General features: G+C 50.8%; 1 protein-coding gene across 1 annotated transcript; it reads left to right on the forward strand.

Annotated features, from left to right (window-relative positions):
- Positions 1 to 6,255: 6,255 nt before the first annotated feature.
- On the forward strand, positions 6,256 to 12,468 carry KCNS2 (potassium voltage-gated channel modifier subfamily S member 2). Its single transcript, XM_029924014.1, has 2 exons — positions 6,256 to 6,861; positions 7,517 to 12,468. The coding sequence occupies exon 2, from the start codon at positions 7,560 to 7,562 to the stop codon at positions 8,991 to 8,993; it is 1,434 nt and encodes a 477-aa protein (XP_029779874.1). The 5' UTR covers positions 6,256 to 6,861; positions 7,517 to 7,559; the 3' UTR covers positions 8,994 to 12,468.
- The last annotated feature ends 8,213 nt before the right edge of the window (positions 12,469 to 20,681 follow it).

Genomic DNA, 20,681 nt, shown 5'->3' on the forward strand with positions numbered 1-20,681 from the left:
CCTGTGCTCTCTCTTCTTATCTTGGGAGAAACGGGTGCAGCACATCTACTGGCTTCTACATATCCATTGGCAACAGAGAATACTAATTTCTCTTCTTTCTGCATCCTCCTCTCCCTCTCCAGTTACATGGGCCATGTGATTAAGTCCTCCCAAAGGAATGTGGGCAGAAACAAAGTCGGCCACTTCCAGACCTGGCCCCGAAAACATTCTGTGCCACCCTCCACATTCTCTTCCCTCATCTGCCATCTTGGTGCAGAAGATCCCAGGGAAGGGGTCCAAAGATCTGGAAGCTGGCAGAGCTCTAGACGGAAGGCGACTGGAATCACGATGTGGAAGGATGCTCCCAGACACTCAATTGGACTATAACAGGAGCAAGAAATGATCCTTTTATCATATTTGATATGGGGATTTGGGGGTTATTCATTATAGCAATTAGCCTGCCCTAACTAATTAACTCTGCACCTACTTGAGATGGTTAAGAGACATATTTGGGGACCGGGGAGCCATGTTTGAATCTAAATATCCCACTTAGCACAGGGCAGATCACATCACAAGCACTCAGTCATTGGTACTAGTCATGGTTAACATCTGAAACACTTGCTAGGTGCCAGGCCTTGCTATGGCTCTTTAATGCTTCCTTTAATCTCACAGTAACCTTGTGAGTTAGGGACTATCACAGGTGTTCAAGATGAAGACCTGAAAGTGGAGAGGGGAAATGTTCTGCCAGGCATATGGAGAAAGAAGAGCTGCACAGGGACCCAAGCAGCCTGGCCCCAGGGCATACTCCCCAGCCCCACAGCCTCCCTCTGCTGCTGCCCTCGATGTCATCACTCTCAGACTCATTTTCTTTATCATCTTCATCTTCATCAGCCACCTGCTGGGCTGAGATGCCACTCCCACAAGTGAGGGCCTTAAAGTGAATTGTCCTCATCTAGTGTCTTGATGGGCCCAGAGATTAGGGCCAGAGTGATAGCTGGGACTTCAGTCCAGCTGATGGTCACCAAGAGAAGGGTCAGGAGAGGAGGGACAACAGAAATGTCATGTCTGAGGCAGGGAGAGAAGACCTCCTGGGTTTCTGTGGCTCAAACTCCACACTGTGGGCTTTCAGGAAGGCCTGGGGTAGAGAGGAGACAGAGCCCAAGAGGCAGGTGAAGGTGAGAATGGGAGGGCTCCTACCTGGGTGACATGTTGTCCTCTGAGTAATTTCCCGTGTGGTGACCTTAAGTCTACATTTAATCAATTTTATCTTAATTATTTGAGCCTCTTCCCAGGATGTTTTGGGAAATTCAGGGAAGGGCCTCCATGGAGTAGTAGCCAGCAGGGTTCATAGGGAGAGCCTCCCAAGGAGAAGGCTCTCAGAGAGAGACACAAGAGGCAGGACCTTGAGACCCCCAACTTCTGTGCCTGCCAGCCGTGGGACCCCTGGATGTCATTTTTACTAAGGAACTCATAGAGGAGCCCTTCAGAAACAACCTTCCCTCCCCTGTCGACCTCCAGGGGTGCCGAGGGATGGAGGGCTACAGGAGGGGAGGGTGGTCTCAGGGGATAAAGGCAAACAGCCTAGGCAAGGACTCACATATAATATATTCAGTCCTGCAACCAGAAACAATGCAAAAGTGATGGAAATATTTACTGTTGCCTCTTGAGAAAACACTTAATGAGGAATTGCATTCATAATGCAGCAAAACTTAAAACCCTTTGTTCCCCAATTTTTCTCTTAATCTCCCACATGTCTCATTTCTGTCCTCCCTAAGGCTCAGGCCAATTGCCCAGCTAAGGACTGGCCCCCTCCTGCTTCCCCCTTCTCTTTGGCCACTCCTCTGTGCCCTTTCTACTATAAATCCACCTAGACAGGCCTGCTGGCTCCCTCTTTCTCAGTCCCCTTTACCACTGTCCACATAATAAAAGCTCAGAAATGGATCCCTTTCCAAGGTAGAGAAGAAACCTTGACTATTCCAAATCACAAATTATCTTTAAGGTAAGTGATTCTGAGAGGCACACACATACCAGCATTTATGGTACCCCACTCTGGGCAGCACAGACTTACCATTGGGGAGGGTGTGAGTGTCTACTAAGCTGAGTGAGATGCAGCCCTGCCTTTGGTGCTGACCATTGAGCTGCACACAGGCCCACAATCCTGGGTTCACACTCACAAAGCCATGCTGCTCAAGCTTTCAATCTTGGCTCCATATTGCAATCACTTAGGGGGCTTTAAGAAAACATTGATTCCCTGGCCCTACACCAGGGATTCTGATTTAATTGGTCTAGGGTGAGACCCCAGGCATCCAGGGACATTGACTATTTTAAAAGCTCCTGAGTGATTCTAATGGGCAGCCAGGGATGAGACCCATTAGTCTAATCAATTACATGGGAGAGCACCCCAGAGTCTGGGGTCCCCAAGCCATAACCCCAGCCACAGCAACTCCTCATTTCCCAGCTGTCTTCTTGATCCATCAGAGGAAGAGGAGGAAGAGGAGGAGCAGAGGAAGACTCAGGCTAGCACAGAGCAACGTTAATACAGGAGTTGGAGGCCCGTTCATTCATCATTCAATCACATATTCAATAATTATTTACTGTAAGTTCTGTGTGAGAAACAATAGAAACTGTGGGATCCTGTTAAGAAAATTTTTTTGATGTTTTGAGAAGAGAGAAAGACAGACTGTGAGCAGGCGCAGGGGAGGGACAGAGAGAAAAGGAGACATAGAACCTTAACGCAGGCTGCAGGCTCTGCGTTGTCTGCACAGAGCTTGACTCAGAGCTCAGACTTTATGTACATACCGCAAGATCATGACCTGAGTGGACGTCGGTCGCTTATCCAACTGAACCATCCAGGTGCCCATGTGGGATCCAGTCTACATTGAGCAGTTGAGCCTCTTTGAGGAGGTGATATTTAATGCAAGACCTGAGCTACAAGAAACTTGTCAAGCTGCCATGACAGGCAGTGAGAATAGTATGTGCAAAGGCCCAGTGGATGGAGCAAAGGGGCATGTGGCTAGAGCATAAATGGTAGAGAAGAGACCAGTGGGATGAAGTCTGTGAGTTGGGCAGGGGTGCATCGTGGAGAGTCTTGGAACTGTGGTAAGGAAGTGGCTTTTGTTTTCAGTTTGTTAGGGAACCTCTAGAAGGTTTTCAGAAAGGCAAGACATGACCTGGTTTGTGTCTGTAAGAGACACTGGCTGTGATGGGCAGGGTGGCTGGCAGGGAGCAGGGTGGACACAGGTGAATGGTCCACTCCAGCGGGGTGGCAGGCTCGGGCGCTTGGCTCCTCTTCAGTGGGGAATGTAGGTCAGGCAGCCCAGCTCCCTCAGCCAAGCCGCCAGAACAGCCCCCTCGCCTGTCAGAGAAAAAAAGCCGACTCTGAGATGTGTGGGCTCAACTGAGAGATCAGTGCTGGCAGGGGAGGCAGAGATAATAGTCACCCAGGTGCAGGGATCTGGGCCACTGCCTGGGGGTCCCTTTGTCCCCCTTCCCAGGGTGCCTTTCTCTCCCTCCCCCACCCGCCCTTTCAGGATCTCCCTGGCAGGGCCAGCCCAGGGGCAGGCCTTGATATGTGCCTGGAGCAGGCGGCTGTATTTTAAGATCAGGGCTCAGACCTCTAAATAAACCATAAACACAGCCAGCTTCCCGGGTACAGAAGGAGCGAGATGGCTCCATTTCTCTTCAGCACAGTGACTGGGAAATAAACAAGTGGCTCTGCCTGTCACATACACTTAACCCTCTGCAAAGGCATCTGTCACACACACAGAGCTTCTGCCTCAGCCTTTCCAAGAAATAACTGAGATGCCCCAAACTGGGGCTTCTCTTTGCAGCCCTTAAGTTCATTTTCCCTTCAAGGAAAGGTGGACCTGGGGGCTTGTCCTTGAACCCAGGCAAAGCTAACAAAGGGCAGGTAGGAATACCAGGCTGCCAAGTAGCTAGGGGCATATGGCATAGCTCTGTGGGCTGTGGAGATGGACAGGGAGTGGCAGAGAGGGAGGAAGGTAAGGTGAATGGAAAAGAGGAAGAGGGGGCCTGGCGGGAGCAGGGTGCAGAGCCGAGATGGGTGAGAGCCCGGTGGGCCAGAGCAGAGCACAGGCCCGGTGGTCGTGGGTGTGGGAGAGACAAAGAGAAACAGAAGGCGGAGGGGGCTCTCTCTCTCTTTATGGGTCCATGGAGCGAAATCTCCCACGACCATAAAGGAAGAAGGAATGAGCAAGAACAAAAACAGACAAGAACAGAAGGAGGCAGGCAGATAAATAAAGCAGGGAAGGGAGGAGAACCCCAGAGTTATCAAACCCAAGCATTTATTGGTGGGGGGAGGGAGCCCTCCAAATTCTGCAGGAGAAGGTGATTTATACACTGAGAGCCAGAAACCAGAAGAGCCAGGAGTGAGGCCAAGGGAATGGGAGTGGCTGGGAATGGGGGCCATGCAGCAGAAGCCACACAAACATGTGCTGCTGAAGTAGAAGGGGGGCTGTGAGCTTTGGGGCAGCCAGCAGCCAGGCAGCACATGGCAGCAAAGGGCAAGACGGAGAGCCACTGGGCTCACAAAGCCAGCCCCACAGGTGCCGCTGCGAAGGGCCCCTGCAGCGGGGAGATCTCACAGCCGCCACCCCCAAGGTGTGGGAGGGGGTTGAGGAAGAGTGAAAGAGGCAGCAACACGGCGATTACGTATGTACTTACACACACGCACACACGCCCTCAGCGAGGGCTGGCACACTCTCAGCGGCACTCCCGTGGGGATAAAGGACACCCAGGGGCCTCCAGACTGCAACCCCGCCAGGTGCAGAGAGAGCCACACACTTCCAATGGTAGATCCAACAGAACTAGATAGGAGATGAGGGGTGCATACTCCAAATGCAGACCTCGACAGAAACAGAGATGGAGACAAAGACAAATGTCAGATTCTCTCTCTCCCTCTCTCTCTCTCTCTCTCTCTCTCTCACACACACACCCCTCTCTAAAAGCATCAAACACAAGAGAAAGGAGGCTCATGTGGCCCTTACCCCCTGGTCATCCCCCTCCCACATGTGCCCCTTCCCTGGCATCCCCAGCCCTGGCAGATGCCTGCAGGGACCTGGGTGTGGGTGGGAGCCCTCTCCTCAGACAACACACCTGCACACACACCCCTCCCCACATATCCAGAGGCAAGGGGCTGGCACAGCCATGGTCTCTGCCAAGTGAAGCCGGGCTTGGATCCAAGAACCCCCACACAGAGGCAGATCAAGGTCTTTCCCAGGCCCTCCAGGAATCCCCAAGGCACTGGAGCTCCACAGAGCACCTGTCTAACTAGGACAGCACTGCCAGACCCACGTAAAGAAGGGATGAGCTTCCCACTGTGGCTGCGCTAGCTGCCCTGTGAGTCCAGAGCCACACCACAAGGGCTTTCCCCAGGACTTCTGACTAAGACCTGTAGCCCACTAGCTCCCTGCTAAGCTCACAAGGTGCTCCATTCTTTGCAAAGGGAGACTATGAAAAGGCTGAAAGACCAAGGGGAGGGGGCTCCCCAGGAATTGTGGGTCCATTTCTCAACTCAGGCCCAAAAGGCAGTGACTTAAGGAACAATCTTGGGAGACCAACTGCTCAGATTTGGGCCACAGGTCTCCTGGGGAATGGGGACACAGATACTAAGCACATTTGCACTGGACCCTCACCTGCGCAGTCCCCACTGTGTCCGTGGGCACACAGACCCTGTCACAGTCGCACTGAATACTACACTGTATACAGCACACAGTACACAGAGCTAACAGTCACCCATTGTAACGCGCTACACCGACATGCCCTAGGTTCCTCTGTTCTGACATACTGTACACATCTCCTCACCCTTCCATTTTTATCAACTCTGTGCACACAGATACTGAAAAGTCCTACTGTCCTCAGACTGCACACACACACACACACACACACACACACACACACACACACAGAGAGCTCCTTACATTCCTCTAAAGCGTGCACACCCCACTGGCCTGTACACACAAGGTACCCACACAGAATTCCCCAATAGAACTCCTTGACTCCCTCCCAGGAGGTGGGGCCTCAGCTCGCCCCTGGTAAGCTAAGACGAGCTGACCACCGGCTTCCCTGCTCCTTTCTTCCCTCCCGTTGCCTTTCCCCAACCCCCACCCCCAGCTTCAGGAAACTTTTTATCAGGTCCCTAAAAGGGAAACCTGGAATTCCTGGAGCCCTGCCCTTCCCCCAGACTCGTGCAAGCTGCCCCTCCTTCCCCTGCTGGGCTCTTGCCCAGCACCCAGTGGGGAAAGGTCACCGTAGGCAGTCCCCTGCCTGCGCCCTGGTAGGAGGGATCCTGGCAGTAATAGCTGTCATCAAGGGATGGGAAAGGTGTCGGCCCTGTGTCTAGCCGCGGGCGCAAAAGGGTGGCGGTGACGCGCCGGAGGAGAGCCGAGAAGCTGAGGCGGCGGCGGCAGCTCTATCGCCGGAGTCTGGGGCGGCGGCCGCGCCCGGGGCTGGGGCGCGTGGAGCTGTCCGTTCAGCACCACCGCTCTGCGCCCCAGCGCAGGGCCAACCCGAGGCGCACCGGCTCCGCTCCCGCTCCCGCTGGCGCCTGCGGCGCGGGCTGCTGTCTCTCTCGGGCGCAGAGAGGCATGCGGATCGAGAGAGGGGGGCTCTGCAAGCGTCGGGGCCACGCAGCCACCTGTGAGCTTCCCGCAACTGCGGGCGGCGGCAGCATCTCCGGCCGGAGACAGGAGGAGACGCTTGGCGAACCCCGCCCGCCGGCCCGCCGGGCGCACACACAGGCGCACACACACTGGTACCCGCGCGCACACGCACAGCCTGCCGGCAGCCGCGGCCGCAGCGATGCTAACAAGCAGGTCGGGGAAGTTTCCCGCCGGCCTCGGCCGCGGGCCCCCGTGCTTGCAGGTAAGCGATTCCAGAACGCGCAGGGCGAGCCTGGGCAGCTCCGCTGGGTAAGGCGCGGTGCACGCGGCTCCAGGGCACCGCGCCAGGCGGGCGGGGAGGCCCGGGGCGGGGGGCTAGGGGGCTCCAGTCGTGAGGGCTGGACGCAGGGAACGCCAGGCGGGCCCCTACCCACAGTCCGGGTTTTACAGACACAAGCGGTGAATTTCCCCGCCCCCCTCCCCAAGCTGCGCGCCCCCCCACCCCCGGCCCAGCCCTGCCCGTGCGCATCCCAGGTACAGTCCCGCCTGTCTGCGGCGAGCGGGCGGGGGCGTCTCTTCCGCCTGTCCACGGGCAAGGTCAGCGTTCAGCCCCCTCTGGGGTCTCTGAGCCTCGGGGGGCGCGACCCCCACAAGCGTAAAGCGACCAACAGGACCCCCGGGGTGGGGATGGAGGGGCAGCCATGCTACTGAAATCATACCTTCTCCTCCCAAACCTTTCCCTGGGAGGGGGCCAAACCCCACGGAACCTTCCCCCCATCCCAGTGCCCTTCAGCCTTCAGAGGGAGGAGCCTGGGGAGGACTGGGCTCGCCAGTGAGGGTTGGTTGAGGAGAAAAAAGAGGGGCGCCAGGGTCCTGAGCATCCCGCGCTCACAGGACGCCGTTTCCTCCGCCTGCAGGTGTAGCGCCCCCGCGCGGCACGGGCGGCCGGGAGTCTCCAGCATGACCCGCCAGAGCCTGTGGGACGTGTCGGAGGCCAACGTCGAAGATGGAGAGATCCGCATCAACGTAGGAGGCTTCAAGAGGCGGCTGCGCTCGCACACCCTGCTGCGCTTCCCTGAGACGCGCCTGGGCCGTCTGCTGCTCTGCCACTCGCGAGAGGCCATTCTGGAGCTCTGCGATGACTACGACGATGTCCAGCGTGAGTTCTACTTTGACCGCAACCCCGAGCTCTTCCCCTACGTGCTGCATTTCTACCACACTGGCAAGCTTCACGTCATGGCGGAGCTGTGCGTCTTCTCCTTCAGCCAGGAGATCGAGTACTGGGGCATAAATGAGTTCTTCATCGACTCCTGCTGCAGCTACAGCTACCATGGCCGCAAAGTGGAGCCTGAACAGGAGAAGTGGGATGAGCAGAGCGACCAGGAGAGCACCACATCCTCCTTTGATGAGATCCTGGCCTTCTACAATGATGCCTCCAAGTTTGATGGACAGCCACTGGGCAACTTCCGCAGGCAGCTGTGGCTGGCACTGGACAATCCTGGTTATTCAGTCTTGAGCAGGGTTTTCAGCATCCTGTCCATCCTGGTGGTGTTGGGGTCCATCATCACCATGTGCCTGAATAGCCTGCCAGACTTCCAAATACCTGACAACCAGGGCAACCCTGGCGAGGACCCCAGGTTTGAAATTGTGGAGCACTTTGGTATCGCCTGGTTCACATTTGAGCTGGTGGCCAGGTTTGCTGTGGCCCCCGACTTCCTCAAGTTTTTCAAGAATGCCCTAAACCTTATTGACCTCATGTCTATTGTCCCCTTTTACATCACTCTGGTGGTGAATCTGGTGGTGGAGAGCACACCTACCCTGGCCAACTTGGGCAGGGTGGCCCAGGTCCTGAGGCTGATGCGGATTTTCCGTATCTTAAAGCTGGCTAGACACTCCACTGGCCTCCGCTCCCTGGGGGCCACCCTGAAATACAGCTACAAAGAAGTAGGGCTGCTTTTGCTCTATCTCTCTGTGGGGATTTCCATCTTCTCCGTAGTGGCCTACACTATTGAAAAAGAGGAGAATGAGGGCCTGACCACCATCCCTGCCTGCTGGTGGTGGGCCACCGTCAGTATGACCACTGTGGGGTACGGAGATGTGGTCCCAGGAACCACCGCCGGGAAGCTGACCGCCTCTGCCTGCATCTTGGCAGGTATCCTGGTGGTGGTGCTGCCCATCACCTTGATCTTCAACAAGTTCTCCCACTTTTATCGGCGCCAAAAGCAACTTGAGAGTGCCATGCGCAGCTGTGACTTCGGAGATGGAATGAAGGAGGTTCCCTCTGTCAATTTAAGGGACTACTATGCACATAAAGTTAAATCCCTCATGGCAAGCCTGACGAACATGAGCAGGAGCTCACCAAGCGAACTAAGTTTAAATGATTCCCTACATTAGCCAAGAGGACTTGTCATCTGCAAACCTGTGTTGCTGAGCTGCCTTTTGTGCGTCTGGCACAGTCCAGGCACCTAAGGGTTATGGCGTAAGGAGTATGCCCAGCTCCAAAGGGGAGAGATGCATGGGCTATGCACCCCAGGTAGCTTTCACAGTATTTAGAATCCTTTCTAGAGGGTGTTGTGTCAGACACCATGCCTTTGCACCCTCCAATGACACGACACTCACTGGTCTTTGCATCGTGGGCATAAAATGTTCACTTTTCTGCCAGATGAGTCCCACCCAGAATGCTAATTTTTTGTTTATCGTGTACTCTCTTCTAGTGCTCGTGACCCAGTACCGTCTGTGAGTTGTTTGTGCTCTTGTTTCTGAGGTTGTCCTGTGAGTTCTGTACAAAAAGCCCCCACAGCTCTGTCCAGTGGAAACACATCAGTGAGGTCAGCAAGGATACGATGAGATTTTGCTCTGTCAGGTGAAAACAAAATCTCAGTTCTTTATCCATTGCTTTCATTTTGTTTTGATACCGAAACAATGTGAAGTTAAGCACGTATGACCGATGCAAGACTGTGAGTTGTTTTTACAAATCATCTGTAACTGTGGCTTGCATGGGTACACTGGTCACCTTTAGAATGATGTACACTGATGTTCATCTTGTCAATGTCACTTTTAAAGAATGTTAGTTAGTTAAACATGTAGTGAAGGTTGAGTATATTTTCCAAAAAGAGAAGCATTAGGGACAGGGCTTCAGCTAATCGGAGGCTGAATTGCAGGATACCTGAAGACCTTCCAAATCAGGCCTTCATTTTTCTATGGTGGCCATAGAGACATTTATTTCTGGCTGAGATTCCTGGTCTAGGCCATTTGACCAAACTCTGCTGTGTCTTAGATCTAAGCATGTTTTTGAAATATTTATTTTTTAAGATGTTTAGAAATAAGGTCATGTTGTCTTTCTGAACTAAAAAGAGGTTTCTGTTGAATTATCTCCCTGAGGCAAACATTATTGGGTTGCTAGCAAAGGCAGTGGCTTAGAAACTTTGTTGCCTGCTTTGGAAGCTCATAAAATGAGAGCCCTTTAATTTCCAAGCAGAATTTAGGTAATTTCGCTTCCAGGATACAGTATGGTATAGAGGATGCTCTAATTGCCCTGGAGTTCCTGGTATGACATGGAAACCTGGTGGTGAGGAAGTGTGTACTCAGAATGCATGAAGGCTGTGTGGCTCACCCAGGATGGAAATACTACAGTGCTTATTTCCATTTCAGCAGCCTTTTGTCAGGAGAGGGTGGGGGGAGGCCAGGAGCAAGGAAGGAGTTGTAAAATGAAACATTGTTACTTCATAAAAGGTCATACATAATGGCAAACTTCGGGAAATCTTACTGCTACTTCAAAGACCTTTACATCTCTACACTGTGTTGAAGGTTGAGAACACTTTCCTTCTCCACAATGCCCTCTCTCCTCTTCTTCAGTCACCTAGCACACAACATGCTGAGGGGAATCGGGGCCTCTTTGTAATGTAGTTCTCTGTTATCTTTTGGGTAGTCAGGTGGTTCGTCAGTGGGGTTTTGTTACTGTTAAGTCTTTGGAAAGACTGCCGAATCCTGGGGTCTGAGCAAGGAGGAAGGCAGGCTTTTTATGCAAGTTTTGGGCCTACTGTTGGTTGAAGAAAATACATACCTCAGGATCTTGTCAGAAGGCTTTGCTACTTATAGTTGGCGTGGCTTTTACAGAGTGACCAATTTGTTGGATGAATGCACTAGTCCCTTATACCCTTGAGTTCCAAGGTCAAGTCCTTCCATCAGACTGGAGCCTCATGGGATGGGGGGCAAGGAGGCGGCCACCTCCTAGTGCCTGATAATTTACTGTCTTCGTCTCTTTGTCGGAAGCATCAGGAAAGGTGGGATGACTTAGGGGCAACTGGCCACCAAGTCAGAAGAGCAGGTTGTTTTTTAGCATTTGCACTAGGTTTGGCTTGTGTTCCCCTCCCTGGATGGCAGAGAATTTATGAAATCATTCCCAGCTGCACTGAGGGCCAGGGTAGGGTACAAACTTGTCAAGACCGTTCAGTTTGGCAAGGATGATGGTACCAGGTCACTGAGCATGGTATCCATGGTCACCGGCCATTAAAGCTTGTGGAAAAGTTGAAACAAGGAAGGAGGCAGAATAACTCAGCCACTCTCATGAGTATTTTTCTCAACAGGCAAGTTTTACCACCAAAAAAGAGATACCCCTAGTGGTTACTCTTCGCAGATGTGAAAGCTAGAAAACTTGACTTTTCATTTTAGTAATGACTTGCATTTTTTTGGTGCCTTTCATTGGGGGAATCCCAAAGTGCTTTAGAGACTGTCTTTTTGACATCTCTTGTACATATTTATACACTTGTATAAAGTATTGCTGTGCCCATCCTGGAACTGCAGTTGCTTCTGAGCGTGAGAATGTCCTAAAAGCATCAACTTCTTGAAGCGGTGGTTTCAAATAAGAGAGAGAAAGAACAATTCAGCTGTCTTGAACCCTGGAGTTCATTCCCACAAAGGATGGCACCTGACTGTGGCCCAGGAGAAAGAACCTTCCTCTCCTCCAGAGTACCACCAAGGGACAGAGTTCACAAGTGCTCCCAATTGGGCTCTGACTGATACTAGATAATGTCTTTATGTAGCAGTTTCTTCTGGCCTCTGAAACTAATCAGGGAGGATCAGGTTAATTTTATGCTCTGTTTCTGGAGTTAAGAATATAACTATGAGGTGACATCTTTGGCAACCAAGCTGTCAGACTGACCCATAAACCTCCTTGAGAGGGACCCAATAGAAGCTTCAGGTTGCTTATTTCCAGCTGTGGCTCAAGACCAGCTCCGTCTCAGCATTTCCAAGGCCATTGGGACAAATACATGGGCCAGGCTCTTCTCAAAATGTATGTGATGAGCATTTCAAAAGCGCCAGTTGGGAAGCAACACTGTGTCTTTATTGCATGGATATTGGTTATAGTGTGTTTTCTGCCAAAGGCCCTCATTTCTTGGGTTTGTTCCTGAGGAGGGGCATGTTGTAATGCCGAGCTGATTTGTAGCTCCTAAGGTAGTAATTGGTATTTAATATTTGGATTTGTTATTTCTATTTCTCTTAGTACTCGAATAATTGAACTACCTGCTAATTCTTGCCTCATTTCAAAGAAAATGATTTGTTCTGCACTTTGGGATAGCAGTGATCTGTACAGGCTGTGTGTTATCTACTTGAAGGCTTAACTGGTATTTCCTGTATGTTTTAACAGCATGACTTGTTACAGAGTTGTAATTTTCAAAATTGAGAACGCTGTATTTGCGATGTCAGTTTTAACACTCATTAACACACTACTGTGCAAGCATTAACACAGGCCCTGCTGAACCATTATGTCTGGCGGCTGCACTTGAGTCTCTGTGCCTCGACTTGGGAGTGAGGAGGGTCGCTGATGCACTTGGGACTCCAGCCCCGAAGATTAAATAGAAAAAGATTATTGATGCTTCCTTAAGGCACTTCAATTATGTATGGAGTGGCAAAACTACAAGGGCATTTGGCACTGGGATCGGACTTCCTTGGAAAGGCTGGGCTTGTTGAACATTTGTTGGGAAGGAGGAGCTGCTATTTATTTTTTGCAGGCATATAGAGGTGAGACCCTTTTCACCAGGATCTGGGGCCTCTAGCTTGCTATGTGGGAGGGACGGTCGTTTATTCTTGGAGCCCTCATGAAACAGACAGCCCTTGTGGGACTATCCCGTCCTACACTGTCTTGCTCAGTACCACTGACAGGGGCTGGCCAGCGCCAACCCCTTCCCCCCCAGGGGAGCCATTTTCTCTGCTGCTGCCCTACTTCCCTGACAGTCACTTGGGTCCTGGGTGACCTGAGAGCCCTGGCTGGTTTGGTGTGAAAATTGCTGGGTGATACACAGTCCCAGCCCTCAGCACCTACTTAACCTGAGAGTAGTGCCTTAGACCGCAAGCTATTACAAACGCCATGGTGAATCTGTAGGAAGGTCCCTGAGCTCTACTCTCAGTTTGCCTTCAATTCTATGATCTTACACACATCTTCTGGCCTTTCTGAGCCTCACATCTCACTGCTGCAAAGTGAGAGGGTTGGATTAGATCATCCTTAAAGCCCTGGCCAATTCTTTATTGCATTTTATAAACAGAATTTCTATACGCACCTCTAGGATCATATACGAGTAGTGAGCAGGTCCTGGTATCCTAACTTATTTCTGCTCTCATTTCTCTCTTCAGTAGCCGGCCACGATAGACAGCAGTTTCAGGGACAAGGATACCAGAGAAATGTTGGGATTGGTGTCTATGCCAGGTGAATAGGGTTTTAACAGAACTCACAGGTGTCTCCTTTGGGCTTTGAACTATTTACACCTAATCTACTTCCTGCTATTAAACAAATCATAGGACACAGAGGAAAATCACATTGTTCCCATTTGGCTTCAGGATTCTTTGCCATTTATGTTTGTTCTCTTTGTAAAGCAGGGTGGACCCCCCACTCTGTTCCCAGGAAATCCCCGGGACCGTAAGTGGAGCCAGAGCAGAAGGATCACCCCCATCGGCACTTAATTCGCGCTGAGGAGCAGTGGTGCCTGCACGTGTCTTCTGCATGGCGCGAGGAAGGGCCTGCGGCAGGCTGTTAACCTGCTGAGGAGGGTGCTGCGGGACCCACGTGCGGCACTGAGAAGGCACTTGTGGTCGCCACAGAGGGGCGTGGCGGGCGGCCTCCCTCCAGCAGGGATAGAAATGGATGTTCAGGGATATTCTGGGGCCAGGATCCCTGGCATCTTGAAAACAGACACCTCCTCTGTGGGAAAGAACTTACATACTGTGCTTGCATAGTTATTATCTCCTCTTATTTTTAGGAGAACTTGTAACTAGCATTTCTATCCAAGGACCTTATCTGGGTGTTATATCCAATTGATATGATAAGTCTGAAAATCTGCAACATTTTCCTCTTTGTGTGACCTCATTTATCAATCTTCTCTTTCTCCTGGCTAAATTCTCCAAAGCAAATGATTGTGTCCGCAAGTGACAAGCTGATGCTTTTAGTAGAAGGTAGATACAAATGAGGCCTCAAAGACACGTGCCCAGGGGAAAGAGATACAGCAGGGGGAAAGCGGGCAGGCGTGCCTAGGAGCAGGTGCAAGTTCCCACAGAAGGAAGAAGGGATAGAAAGAAGCCAGGGAAAGGGGAAACACACAAGAGGGTACAGAGGAGGGGATGAAGGAAAGAAAAGGCACAGGAGACTGAAGGGAAAGAGCAGATGGAAAATTAGGGAGAGAATAGGAGAGGCTAAGTTTGATGTAGTCATTTTAGGCCTGAATTAGTTTTATTCCCAGTCAACGTAGCCTGCTCGTAGCCCACCAGTGGCCTCCTGGGAGGTGATCGGTGCTGGGGTCCACCTCTACTCTGATCTGCGTGGCGCCTCCAGTGCCCAACTCCATCAAAGGGGTGCACAATCTGGTAGAATAGATGTGGAAGCTACAAAAAGCGTTTTGGATGAAGAGGGCAGTGAGGACACAAGGAAAGGAGCACTCAGTGTTTCCTTCTGCAGATGGGACTTCTAGGGTACAGACAGAAACAGCCGGGTGTTGGCCTGACAGAGGTGCCGGGGGAGTCTGAAATGGAGAGATGGGGGCAAGGGAATGGAAGAAACCTCCGTGAACAGGGACCCCCACAAGCACAGACCAGGAGGCCCGCACAGGCCAGCTTTAGGGAGGTAGAGCAGCTGAGAAGATGCACAGTGCAAACCAGCCCAGGGGAAAGGCTGAAGGAGCTTGAGTTTCATTCCTTGGTCACTGGGGTGGGACATCTGACCAAGTCAGTGCTGTTGGAACATGACTCTGGCAGCAGCTGGGGGGCGTGGAGTGGCCAGGAGGCCTATTTGAGGTCAGATGTGAACGGAGTGGGCTGGACAGGAAGGGGCGGAGCTGGTGCCAGACTCGTAGGCTCTGCGGGACTTGGTCAATGACTGGACGTGGAGAGGGAGGCTGGGATGGCTGGGTGTCTAGCTTGGTTGGTGATGGGGTAGATGCTGGTGCCACCAAGAGAGACAGGCAGTCCTTGGATCTGTCCCTGAGGTTTGGTGGTGTTGCCTGAGTGCCTGGGGGGTGTGCAAACAGATGTGTGCAGGGGGAGACTGGATCAGGACTCCTCAGTTGAGAGGTGGAGGTTGAGGCCATGGGGAAGGCAGCCCAGGAAGGGTACCGAGAAGTCCCTGCAGCAGAGCGGCATCTGATGGACAGCCACGGGGATGAGTGAGGCCAGGAGACTTGCTTTTCTCTGCGGGCCCGTGGTAGCTGTCATCTTATCTCGTTTTCCCTTGAGAAACTCCCGGTGGGTGATCTCTGCTGGCAGCCTCCGCTGTCCTCTTCATCCATTTCCTTGTTTTATCTCTGCAATTGGTGTCTGTTCCTCCCACTCTCTTCCAACTGCTCTTTTGAAGATCACCAGTGCTTTTCTGATAGCAGTGGCCCTTCCTCAGTTCTAGGCTTCCCCAAATTCTACCCACCTAGGCCAACCTGTAAGTTCTTTGTACTCCTTCCTCTGTTTCTTTTTGGACACTGCACATTGCTGGTTCTCCTGAGGGCTCTGCTTCTCTCTGTCACTTTCCCACTGGGTCTTTGTCCTCCTTCCGATTGTCTTCATCATGCATTTCCCCCACACTTTTGTCCTTAGCAGCCTGTGATGCACTTTACCCAAGCTGGAGCCTCAACTAGTGTGCACACAACTTGCCTGTCTCCTCGCCTGACCCCACGTCACTTCTGAGCCCCATGTACGTTGCCCATCCATTCAGGGGTCACCATATCTCAAACTGGACTTCTCACCTTCACTGCAAGCTTGCTCTTCCTCCCGCTGTCTCCCTCACTTCTGGCAATGGAAACACAGTGCACTCAGCCACCCAGGTTGGAATTTTAGTCATTCTTGAATCTTCTCCATTTAGTTAGACATCTACTCACTACAGCAGTCATTTCTTGATGCCTCACTAATGGCCAAGCACCATATTAATGTAAGGGAAGTAAATGTAAAAGGTATTGCTCATAGCCTTTAAGCAGTATAGACTTTACAACTACATTATTGTGCATTGAAATCATCTGGGGAGCTTTCAACAAAGATTTCTGGGCATCACTCCATCTACAAAATCAGACTCTTGGGAGTAGGTCCCCAGGAATCTGTATTTTTAAAATGCTCCCAAGTGATTTTGATGCAAGTGGTGTTCAAACTCCTCGTGGAGAAATAGTGGCTCAGGGGTCCCCCTTACAGTGCTCACCCCCTCCCTCAATTCCCCTGCCCAGTGGCCCCCAGGTTTTATCACTCCTCTCTTTACTGCACCTTGCGCATAAGGCCCTTTGTGTTCACTCTAAAGACCCCCCACTTTAGTGCTCCTTAAGTCCTTTTGCTCATTTCTAGCAGACTCATTCCCAGGCTCTCCAGTCCAATCCATCCTTACCTGAAACCCTCCAACAGGCTCATCTTTCCCTTCCTGTGTCTTAGACCTACTGGTGATATTTTTGGCTATGACTGTTGCTTATATTGAAGACATAAGCACCATGGACATGAAGGGTCATAGCTGAGGATGTGAAAAATCTGCATACAGGCTCAAGGACAGAGAAAAGTTTTCATTTGGGAAGAAGTTGCCATTTAGTGAGGCAATGAGGGGCAGGTGAGGGGGACATAGAGATTTGTGACAAGTTGGCAGCCCAAAGGGCTTGACTGTTAGATGACCAGGCTCACCCATCTGGGATGGCCAATCCTGACTCCTAGACTCATGGTCTCTCAAAGAGTGTGTGGGGCTGTCCAGTACTGAGTCACCCCTGGGCACCCAGGGCTATGGTATGAGACAGGAAGACCCGGGGGGGGGGTATGGTAGAAACAGAATTGGGGTTCTCCGGGAGGTTTTTTTCCACTCAAAACTCCTTCCATCGCCTACATCTCCAGACATTTAAAGAATTCTGAGCTATTTTCAGACCTCCTATGAAAAGAACTGAGGTGTTATAAGTCAGACACCCATCTAACCATTTCCTAAGAGGAGAGCTGGCATGACTCACTTTTGATCTGTCAGCTTCGTATTGATTTTTCTGGCAAACTTTGTGGGTCTGCCAGTGCTGACTCTACCGGGAGCAGCTGAATTGTAACCCACGTGCTCTGGGTCAGTTATTACAAAGGCCACCACCACAGGGTTGTAGCCTGCGTTTCTTTATGTGGAACACACCGGAGGAGAGGTGGGAAACCACAGTGCACACAACCAAGAACGTCCCTGGGCTTTCCCACCGCTTGCTAAAAGAGAAGCCAGACAGCTTTCCTCATGCCTCTTCCAGATTCGAGATTTGAGTACCGTTTGTGGATGAGATGCTGGCGGGAACTGATGGGGCCCCCGAAGTAATTCTGGGCTCTTTCTCATGGCAGGTGAAATCACCAGCTTCCTCTGCTGTGGAACTGGGCAGCGAACGCCCGGAGGCGGTTAAGTATATTACTATGTAATCTGCCAATTTTAAAACATGAGATCACTGATTATTCAGTAGTTTCATTTTTTTAAAAAAGCCTTCTCATGTTAAAAAAATAAAAAATAAAAAATCCAGGCAAGTCAAAATGTCCTACTAACCTTCACATTTACCTGAACCCTCCCCCGCCCACATGGGAATATGTAAATGTGTGTCAAAGCTTCAGAACTAGCAGATGCTCGGCCTCCTGATGCTAAAGGACTCATTTGACTTGATATTTCAGGGATGAGCTGATGCCTGGAAATTGGAATGTGCAGATGTCACATATTCAGAGAGACTGGAGTGCTGGCCTCAGCAAATGATGCCAAGAGAGGAACCGAGAAGCAGACTTAAATCAACCAAGAGCCATCATCTGGCAAAGTGCTAAGCCATTTGCCAAGTACAGTGCTGAGTGCAATTGAAACATCTTCTTCACGTGCCCTCAGTCCCGAATACTTCCATATGGGTGACATTGGGTGAAAAGTCACCACAGATGGCCTTTCAGAAGCATCTCTGACATGTCACAGAGGGATGTTGCCCGTGTGTATGCACCTGTGTAGACGTGTGTACCTGTGTCTGTGTCTGTGGGTCTCTCTGCAAATATGTGTCTATGTGCCTGTGTGTATGTATGTGGGTGTGTTTATGCCGCTGTGTGTCTACGAATGTGAGGGTGAAATGACAGGGGAGAGGTGGAAATAGCCGCTCTCTGGGGCTCCCAGAGACATTATCTTCACAGAGAGGCTTTCCCTGCATTCTGCCCAATTCAAATTAAGTTTTTCTGCCACCAATGTCTCTGCTTTATGTCTTATGGCATCCAGTACTTTTTCTTTTTAGCTCCTATTGCAATTTGTCATTTCTGTTTATTGGGTGGTGTCTGTCACCTCCACTAATTGGAGGCTCCACGAGTGCAGGGATATTTCTCTCCAGTGCTCAGCACAGTGCCTGGCACAGAGTAAATGCTAACAGATGATAAATAAGCCGAGGGCAGAGGGGCTGGCACGCGGTACAGAGTGTGGGTCCTCTTATTGGGGGCGCTGCTAGAGAAGCCACAGGTCCCTGGGGAGTCCGTCTGACCTGCCGCATAACTGAAGCAGGGTTGGGAGGCCTCGTAAAGGGTTTTCACTGAATAAACATCCTTAGAAAAGCCTCCCAGGCTGGACACGTGTGACATGTTGGCCAGACAGTGCTGCCAGTAAGATTGGAAGGGGCAGATTCACGATGATGCACGTTTCCGAACGAGCTCTAGGACTGAGGAAGGGCTGCCAGGACATTCCCACCGGGTCATGACTAATGCATGAGCCAGTGTGCAGGTGAGAAATGTCAAAATGGATCAATGTAGAAGAACCCCATCTCTGGGGCAGGGTCCGGCAGAGTTCACCCACACTGTCAGGCTTCAGAGCAGAGGGCATTCGGTGTCCCTGCTGTTGGAATGGCAGGTGTAACTTTGTACTGGTCAGAGGGCCAGTTTTGACATTAATATTGCATTGCTGATCCTCCAGCGAAAACCAAAACCCGAAAACTCTATCTGAGCCCTTCACTGAGATGTGTCTTCGCTGTGGCCAGCTGAGCACATCACAGTCTGCATACGGAGTGGGCTCTGCAGGTCCCTGGCTGGAAGCACTGATGAAGCCGGTGAGCCCTGTGCCACCGTGAACGTATCACCTGCTGTGTACCAGCTGAGGTGTTGGGCACAATGTGGCACCTCTGTTGCCTTCAGCAAACAGGTGACATCTAAGCTAGGCCCTCCTGTGAGGAGGGGTGTCAGAGAGAAGGGAAGGTGCCCAGGTAGCTGGGGGCAGGATCCAGGGGGAAGAGCTGCGGCCACCATACCACCTGCTCCACTGGACCGGACAGAACCAAGAAGGCTGAGCGGAGGGATGGGAAGCTGCTCTGGGGGTCTACACAGACATGGACGCTGGTGAGGAATTGGGAGGATTCAGATCAGGTGCGGGGAAGGCCATGGCCGGAGGCTCTGACTGCCCCAGGCATATGAAGGGCCTTTATCTCCTAGGCTGGCAATAGTAAGGCAAATGTATTCCTTACTTAGCTTTATTTATTTTTTTTCTATCATCTATCTGTCTATATCTACCTTTCTATCTATCTATCTACCATCTATCTATCTTTCTTTCTTTCTTTCTTCCTTTCTTTCTTTCTTTCTTTCTGTTTTTTTTTTTATCTTTCTATTCCCAACACCCTATAAAATAGGTTCTGTTATTTTCATTTTGTAGATAGGGATACTAAAGCAGAGAGGGGTTAAATACTTAAGTAGCCCAAGGCCACACAAAGCATCTACCTTCTAGAATATGTCACGTAAAGAAAGAGCCAGGCAGAGTCAGTGCTCAGAGTATTGTTTCCTGCTGTCTTTTCCAGTATGGTGAATATAGATAGTCTGTGTAACAAGAGCTTCTTTGTGCCAGGAAACAAATTTTATTTATAGTCATTGTCTCGTTGAAGTCTTCACTACAATACTGGAGGGTGAATAATTTTTAAATGTATTTTTAAAGTGAATTAATTTGTAATTATATAAGTAATAGCCAAATATGTTTGTTATAAAAAAATTAAACCTTACAGGAAGCATTCAAACCCACATGACCTTCCAACCTCAGTGTCCGCCTCTCCCCCAAAGCCACTGCTCTAATTGTATTGGTGTGTATCATCCATAACTCCCTACTGATGTATATAGATGGATCTTTACACCTGGAGTATTGAAGAGTGGTTTTGTCAATTGCTCATTCTGAAAATGCCTCTATATCACTCAGAGAATTTTTCCATGTCAGTTCATAACAATGAACTCCATTCTTATTATCTGCTCCTAGCAGCTGTTTTCCCAAGTTTATTTAGCCATCTCCCTCTGATAATTAATGAGGTGAGTAATATTATCTTCATTTTAGGGCCGAGTACCTGTGCAAGGCCATCCAACTGGAAAGTGGCACAGCTGGGCTCCAGCCCACTTCCATTTGGTTCCAAAGCCAAACAGTCATAACCACTAGAGTACGAATTAACACAAACATAAAATTTTGTGTTAAAGTCAAATGAGGGGCACCTGGTGGTTCAGTCAGTTGAGTGTCCAACTCTTGGTTTTGACTCAGGTCATGATCTTATGAGTTGGCGAGTTCAAGTGCAGTGTTGAGCCTGCTCTGTGAAAACCTGTTTGGGATTTCTCTCTCTCCCTCTCTCTGCCCCTCCCCTGCTCATGTGGGTGCACTCTCTC

The sequence above is a fragment of the Suricata suricatta genome, chromosome 15 (genome assembly GCF_006229205.1).
Source record: "Suricata suricatta isolate VVHF042 chromosome 15, meerkat_22Aug2017_6uvM2_HiC, whole genome shotgun sequence".
Taxonomy (NCBI): Eukaryota; Metazoa; Chordata; class Mammalia; order Carnivora; family Herpestidae; genus Suricata; species Suricata suricatta.

Coding starts and splice junctions, on each gene's coding strand:
- KCNS2 (XM_029924014.1), top strand. CDS start 7,560: ATGACCCGCCAGAGCCTGTGGGACGTGTCGGAGGCCAACGTCGAAGAT.